Source organism: Gracilinanus agilis, chromosome 1 (genome assembly GCF_016433145.1).
Source record: "Gracilinanus agilis isolate LMUSP501 chromosome 1, AgileGrace, whole genome shotgun sequence".
Taxonomy (NCBI): Eukaryota; Metazoa; Chordata; class Mammalia; order Didelphimorphia; family Didelphidae; genus Gracilinanus; species Gracilinanus agilis.
In genome coordinates, this window is record NC_058130.1 from 770,029,711 (window position 1) to 770,037,563 (window position 7,853).

The 7,853-nt window shown below is 59.9% G+C and overlaps 1 protein-coding gene across 1 annotated transcript in view; it reads right to left on the reverse strand.

The window, feature by feature from the left end:
• Positions 1 to 3,168: 3,168 nt before the first annotated feature.
• MMAB (metabolism of cobalamin associated B) overlaps positions 3,169 to 7,853 on the reverse strand; it is a 16,869-nt gene continuing 12,184 nt past the window's right edge. Inside the window, exons 5-9 of the mRNA XM_044658853.1 lie at positions 5,691 to 5,763; positions 5,426 to 5,523; positions 5,273 to 5,337; positions 4,226 to 4,285; positions 3,169 to 3,451 (exon numbers count right to left, since the gene is read on the reverse strand). Coding sequence (XP_044514788.1) covers positions 3,349 to 3,451; positions 4,226 to 4,285; positions 5,273 to 5,337; positions 5,426 to 5,523; positions 5,691 to 5,763 — 399 coding nt within the window. The 3' untranslated portion in view covers positions 3,169 to 3,348. The remainder of the gene's footprint in view (positions 3,452 to 4,225; positions 4,286 to 5,272; positions 5,338 to 5,425; positions 5,524 to 5,690; positions 5,764 to 7,853) is intronic.

Consider the following 7,853-nt stretch of genomic DNA (forward strand, 5'->3'; position numbering starts at 1 on the left):
GAGGTGAGGAGGGAGATGGAGTCCTCTGAAGGCCGGCAAGCAGAGGGTTTTGCATCGACTCCGGGTGAGGAGGGGGCGCCGTGGCCAGTCCTGACCTTTAAGAAGCTCCCTTTGGTGGCTGAATGAAGGATGGCCTGGAGGGTGGCGAGCCCCGAGGCAGGCAGAAGCAGCAGATACTGAGTTTAGCAGACTGCCTGTGCCTGGGGATGGTCTAAACACAGAAGAAGGCAGGCTTCAGGAGCTCAGAGGGTCTTTATCTCTCCAGGACCTTCTGTTTTCAAAAGGAGGAAACGGAGTCTCGGAGTGCTGAGACTTTTTTCTGGTCTTTCAATCGGTTTAAAAGTCACTTCCCTTGTTGGGCCTGTTTGCTCCCTATGGCGAGGCTTGGAGGAGATGCTCTACAAGGTCCCTCCCTGCTCTAAGCCCCTCAGGCTGGGGAGACACCATGGGTAGGTGGCGGGATCAGGCTTCGCACAAGGGCCCTGGCTCAAATCCAGAGCTCTTTCGATGACCGGATGGATGTTTGGATGGGAAAAAAAGCATTTGCTGTGTGCAAGGCAGTGTGCACCGGGGATCACCCCGTCTCTAAGTGACCTCGTTAGTGATTTCTGAACTGCTCCTCTCTGGAATCTGCCTGTGCCTCAGGGACTCGCCTCCACCAAGCCGGAGCTCCCCCTTATTCCCACGTGGCTCCTTGGCTTCCCGCCTACGTCCACGGTCAGAGTTAGCAGGACAAACCGAGTCTGTCTCTGGGGTTGGGTCTGCTCTTCCACAGGGACTGGGACCCAAAGTAATTTATGCTGATGGATGATCGAATGAAGTAATGGATGGAATGGGAGAACGACGCCTGGCTAGAATAATAACACATTAGTCATTCCCCCGGCGCGAGGCCGTCTCTCCTCACGAGCAGGAAGCCGCTGCTCCCTACACACCACGCGGTGGAGGTTCTGAATCCTGATTTTGCTCCCCAATCGGCCCGGGCGTGGGCCATGCTGGTCCTTGCAGGAGGAGGCTTTGGGCTCCCACTGGGGAAGCTCAGATTTCTGGGACCTTCCTTTGTCTTATTTGGACCCAAACCCTCTTGGAGATGAGGATGCTGGGAAATCCGATGCGCTGGTGGCTGTAAATTCGACGTCCCCCTCTAGCTGGGCTGGAAAGGTTAAATTGATTTCTGGTGACAATCAGAATGTACCAGCTTCGGTCCAGTAATGCCAGGGAGAGATTTCTGGGCTGCGAGGTGGGGAGGAAGATAGCCGTGAATCTTTCCTAGGGCTGATTTATGTAGCATTCACGCAGAATTTATTATACAAAGAATCGTATTCAATTAAATTTGAAAAGCTGCTGAATTCTTAAAGGTTCCACAGTGACCACGAGGCAGAGCCATTGTAAAACGGGGTGGGCTGTCGGAGGAAGGGAGTGAGGAACAGCTCGGGGTGACATTGCAGCGGAGGGGGGGAGCCGGCCCGGGGACGTTTGTCATCGGGATGGGTTACAAGCTCAGCCTTCGAAAATTGCTCTGTGAAAAATGGACGTGAACGATAGCCATGAAAGATCAGTTAAAGAAGTGGAATGATGGGATGGCGGGACGTATCATGGACCGGCGTGTGCACGGCGCTCTGTGCGTGTGCGGACTCGACAGGCGTGCCAAGCCTTCATTCGAGTCCCCGTCGGAGAAGAAACGGCGCCGTGGAAGGGAGGCGACCCTCTCCCCTGCGCTAAGCACAGACTCCCCGACTCCCGAGCTGGCCTCTCGGCCATTCCCCGGGGAACGGAGACGGTTCTTCAGCTTCAGGGTCTTCGCAACGCCTGGAGACATTTCCCGGGAATGAGGGCCGACAAAAAGACAATTTTCAGGTCCTTCCCTCCCCCGACAAGGGCTGGGACCCCTCCTGGAATCTTCTCCCAGAAAAAGTGCTTGGAATGGGATGTGGAAATCGCCTTTGGTCTGACCCCAAGAATTAGGGCCAGAAAAGCCCTTTCAGCTGTGTCCGCCGCCCCGTTTTAAGGGGTGAAACATTAGAAGGGATGCCGGACACGCCGTCAGGAAAGAGCCTGGTTTGAATCCCACCATAGACACCAGGTGCGGGACCCCAAGACTGTTTCTAGTCTATAGAATGGGGACGCCAATCCTTGTAGGACTTGGGTGAATGCACCAAGATTTTGGGTGTCTAATTTAATGCAGGGACACCTCGCGAGGGCTGGGGGTACCAAGCAGTTACCCCGTAGTGGGGGCTTCCGTTCTCCCGAGGGCACAAGAGGCGTGCCGGTAAGGAGGTTTATGTAAAGTCCCGCAAGATAACTGAGAGGAGGCCGCCAGAGCCAGTGATGATGGGCAGAGAGGGGGGCCCCAAGGGAAGGGGCCCCGAGAAAGGGCATTCCCCACACGGACGCAGGTCCGGAATTGGGGTTGGGGTGGTGTGGCCGGCTGGGCCATCTGACTGGAAGAGAAGAGGGGGTGGAGGGGAGCGACGCGTTCAGAAAGCTGGGCGAGAGCCCTTGCAGAGAAGGGCTTCCAAGGCCGGGGTCAGTGTGGAGCTGCGGGGAGGTTGGGGTCAGGGCTGGCTCCGGGCCCTCAGGGCGGTCAGTGTGGCGTGAGGACCGATGGGGAGACCCGGGCAGCCGTCCTGAGAGGGCAGCAGGAGAGGGGGCGCTCCGAGGGGGCACATGGGTAGGCAGGAAGGGCAGGGACGCCCTCGGGAGGGCTGGCGAGCTCCCGGCGTGGACATGTCGAGCCCAGCAGGCAGTGGCTGGACACGGGTGGGGACGGCCTCCTCCCAGGGCTGCCGTGAGGACCCCACGAGGGAGTGGAAGCTCGAAGCTCACCCCATCACAATGCCGATGCTTGGAAGGTGCTTCAGGAGTGATGAGGGGCCATTTAAAGATGTCCTGGGGGGGGGTCCGGAGGCACTTGCCAGCCCTGGATGCTCCCTTCTCCAGAGGGTTTGCTTGCTCCGGACAAGGGGCTGCCTGGCTCTTTGAGGGGTCTGGGGGGGGGAGGGGAAGAACCACCAGCCGCCCCCTCCCCCGCCCAGCAGCCCTGCCCGTCAATCTGCCGGGCTCTGGGCCTCTTTTCCCCTTATAAAGGTGCATTTCAGGCCCCCTGGCTGACCCGCAGAGGTTCGAGGCTCTGCAGACCCGTGAAAGCCGCCTCACACTCACACGGTCACACACACTCGGACGCTGCTTTTATTGGAGGGCCGCCCGGCCCGCCGAGGTTCCAGTTCTGTTTGCAGAGACCCCGCTCGGTGCCTCGGGATCTCAGGGGGGCGTCGGGCCTTTCTGCAGGAGGGTGCTGGGCCCGGAGGCCCCCCGGCCGGCTCCTCCCCTTGCAGGGTTTGCCAGCGTGCCTCAGGGGCCGGCCTCGGGGGCGTCTCTCCTGCGGTATATCTTTTCTTCCTTCCCCTCCTTCATGGCTGCGTAGCGGGCCAGAGTGAAGAGGTAGTCGCTGAGTCTGGGGGGGAGAGACAGAGCCAGGACAGCGCTCGGCCGGCCCCACGGCGGACGCCAAGGGCTCTGCTACCACTCCATGTGCCACACAGCTCTGACCGCCGGGCGCGGAGAGGCGTCACTGGAGGCCGAGGCGGGCGCCGGGGCTGACTGCCCGGCAGGACGGCCCAGCACACGGCATGCTGACGGGCCGGATCGAGAGGCCGAGGCTGCCCCCAGAGGTGACCCTGCACAGACAGGCCACCCCCCGCCTGGGGCCTCCATCCCTCTCTGACCTCAGACGGGGCAGCCATCGCGCCGGGCCTCCTCCACGACACGGGGGGCCCCGCCTGCCCCCAGCTCTCCTGCTCGTCCCGGGACATCCGTGCCTTTATTCGTGAAACACGGAGGGAGACCTGCTGGGTGGGACCTTGTGCCCCCCCCAACCACCTTGTATGGAGGGCCTGGCTGGGGGCGCCGGGGGCTGTGTGACCCGAGCTCAAACCCAGCTGCAGACACTCATGAGCCGGGTGACCCTGGACATGTCCCTTCCCCCGTGGGCCTCAGTTTCCTCATCCGTCAAATGAGCCAGAGAAGGAAACAGCCCACCGTTCCGGGATCTCTACCCAAAGCCCAGCGGGGGTCCCGCGGGGTCTGCGCTGCCTGCTCCTGGCACGTGAGCTCTGGAGGACCGCAGACACACCGGGGCGCCAGGCTCGAGCACCCCCATTTCCGAATGAAGCTCAGCATCCCAGGGGGAGCCGGCGGCGAGTGCGGGTCTTTCCTGCGGATTTATTACCTGTTCAAGTATCTGGCCACGCTGGCGTCCGTCTGGCCGGCCTGGACTAGAGGGACGACGCTAGAAGGGAGAGAGAAAGCTGCGATGACTGCCGGGCTCCCCCCGGCCCCGACTCCCCATGCTGTGACGGGCACGGCGGCCAGGAAGGGACTCCAGGGGTGTCTGGGGGAGGGGCTGCCCCTTTCACCAGCCCCCCAGCCGGGGATGTTCCCCAGACTCAGCCAGGCTGAGGGGCCGTGAGTGACGGAGACGAGGACTCATGCCGGCGCAGTGACTGCCGCCTGCCTCAGTTTCCTCATCAATAAAATGAGGAGCTGAGCAGAGCGCCGCCTCCAGGGTTTGGGAGGACCAGTCTTAGATCAATACTAGACTGTCCCAAGACAGGAGAGCGGGAAGGACTATGAAACAGAGGGCAAGTGACTGGCCCAGGGTCACCCAGCTGGGAAGGGCGAGGCCAGATTGGAGCCTGGGACCTCCCGCCTCTAGGCTGGCTCTCCATCCACGGAGCTGACCACGGTTCTTGTCCCTCGTGGAGGCAGAGCTGCAGCTAGAACAAACGAGTCTCGGCCCCAGAATGGCACCCTCGGTACCAGGCCCAGATGTCACTGGCTGCCTGCACCCCAGGGGGACCCGGCTTTGGTTTGGGGGGCTGAGAAGCCCCCCCCCCGGCACTCTGGGCTAAAAGGGCCCCCCGATAAACGATCCGGGCTTCATTTCCTGATCCCTCTGCGGCTCCCTCGACTAGCTCCATCACTCGTTAGACGTTCGGGGTCTTGGCCTTGGAGACGTGGCCGGGGCAGCCCGACAGCTCCCTCGTGGGCTCACGAGCACGGCCTCAGGGGGACAAATTCCCCACTGAGCACATGAGGAAACTGAGGCCCAGAGAGGGCAGTGCCGGGCCAAGGGCACGCTGGGCCCGAGAGCCTGAGCTTTCCCTGCCCTCCCCTTCTATGGAGGAGGAAGCTGGGAGCAGGCCAGGGGAACCCCAGGACTGGGCGGGGGTGTCCCGAGGGCCGGCGGGCGCCCCCTCCCTTCTCTCCTCCTCACCTCCTCTCTGCTCGGCGGCACACGGATCGGCACAGGTGCAGGACGGCGCTGCTCGTGCCTCCCGACTGCAAGAGAGAAACGAGGCGAGGCCGTGAGGCCGAGGAGGCGCCGTGGAGCCGCCTCCCCCAAGACAGACACACAGACGGCACCTACGGGCAGAATGAAGGCCGTGAGGGGGGGGAGCTGGGTCGTGTAGACGTCTATGCGGCGCTCCAGGTCCAGGACAGCGTCCTCACTAAACGCGGTGCGCTCTGCAGAGGGGCAGAGGGACAGAGGGAGCCCCGGTGAGCCGCTGCCCCGGGCACGCTGCCCTCGCCCTTCCCCAGGAGGACGCGGCTTCTCCCCGTCTAGGGCTTCCCTGCTGCTGGGCCGGGCCGAGGCGGGATGCTGGGAGGGGGTGCCCGAAGGCGAGGATTACTCAAGTGGGCCTCCCTGGCCGAAGGCAGTGGCGTTGCGATGGCCGCGCCGGCGTCCTGCAGCCTGCACTGGACCTGGGGAGAGAAGGTGAGAGGGCTGGAGCGCTCTGACAGAGGGAGCCGGCATTAGCCTCTAACGAGCAGGGCAGCCGGGCGGCTCAGTGGATGGAGAGCCGGGCCTAGAGACAGAAGGTTCTGGGGTTCTGGGTTCTGATCCGGCCCCAGATACTCCCTAGCTGGGTGAGGCCGGACAAGTCACTGGACCCCTCTGCCTGGCCCTGGCCGCTGCCCTGCCGTGGAAGCCGGATTTGTAACGACTTTTAGAAACCCTCCCTGTCTCCGAATGGCATCCTGGACTTGTCTGGCACGGATGTGCCACCGGACAGACGCCAGCCATGCCACTGGACAGATGCGGCTCCCGCCAGGCCCCTCCAAGGACATCTGAGCATCGTCAGCCCCTCAGATGCCCAGGGGGGCTCCCAGGGGCCCTCTGGGGAGGAGCAGCAGCTCCAGCAGGGGAATGAAGAGAGCCAAGGACACCCATCTGTCCTGGAACACAAGTCTGCCATCCGGGGCCAGAACTCTGGTTGGGCCATAATCACGGACTGGCCACTGGGGGGAGGAAACCTTTACTCTGGGAGCCTGAATTCAGAAGCTGCCCAGGCAGCTGGTGGTGCACTCAGAGAGCCCTGGGCTAGGGGTCGGGAAACTGTTTAAATCCAGCCTCAGACACTTACTAGCTGTGGGACCCTGGGCAGTCACTGGGCCTCTGTCTCAGGCTCCTTAAGCACAGAATGGGCAGAGTCCTAGCACTACCTTCCAGCCCTTCTCCCAGGGCCTCGAACACAGTAGGTACTTCTAGGAAGGGTGCAGTGGGGAGAGTGCAGGACTGGGAGTCAGGAAGACAACTCCTTCCTGAGTTCAAATCTGGCCTCGGACACTTACTAGTTGTGTGACCCGGGGCAAGTCACTCTCTCTGTGTGCCTCAGTTTCCTCATCTGTAAAATGAGCTGGAGAAGGACATGGCAAACCTCTCCAGTATCTTTGCCAAGAAAACCCCAAAAGGGGTCATGAAGAGATGGACACAACTGAAAACAACTGAACAACAAATATAAATGTTAGCTTTATTATTATTACTTATATAAGTAACTTTTAGCTATGAGTGGAGAGTAGAAAACTGCCTAAGTTTGAAGGGTGAAGAGCTGGCCCAGTTTGGCCACATTGGGCCATGTGAGCTGGGGCCAAATCACTTGCCTCCTGTCCTGGGAAGCCTTAGTTTTTTCCTTTGTAAAATGCACTTTAGACTAGATAACCCCAGGGGTCCCTTCTAGCTCCAAGGCTCCATTGCCTCTCAGTGTCCTTTCTGCTAGGAGCATGAGCTGCCCATCACCTCAAATCAAAGTGCAGAGACAGATGTTCTGCCCTTCCCCCTGCCCTGGTGTTTATGGGTGTCCCTATCTCCAATCTGCTTTAGAAAACTGGCTGTACCCCCTCTGCCAAGAAGGAGCTTCCCTTATTCATAGAATCTTGGGGATGGGAGGGATCTCAAGAGCCGTCAAGTCCAAACGGCACCAGAAATTGGTCTGCCATGATCAGAAATGTCTCTGCCATGACATGGCTGAAAAATTCCACTGACAAAGAATCCACATTCCAGTCACCATCCTCATCATCATCATTGTCGTCATCATCATCATCCACATTATCTGTCACTGTTAGAGAGCTGAAGACTCTCTCTACAACCTGTGCTCCATGTTCTCCTAGGCCTGCCACCTGAGACTAAGCAAAAGAAGTCTAATCCATCTTCCATGTTATAGCCTTCCAAACATGTGGAAGCAGCCATCACGTCTCCTCCTCACAGAGACTGTCCTTGGCATTAGGAAGATTAAGCCAAAGCACGACTCAGGGGCAAATTTATAGTGTTAAATGCCTACATCAATAAAAAGGAGTAGGGGCAGCTGGGTGGTTCACTGGACTTCTCGAGAGCCAGGCCTAGAGAGCGTAGGTCTGGGTTCAAATCTGGCTTTAGAGACTTCAGATGTATGACCCTGGGCAAGTCACTTGACACCCATTGGCTAGCCCTTTCTGCTCTTCTGCTTTGGAACCATTACACAGTATTGATTCTAATATGGATGGAAGGAGGGAGGGAGGGAGGGAGGGAGGGAGGG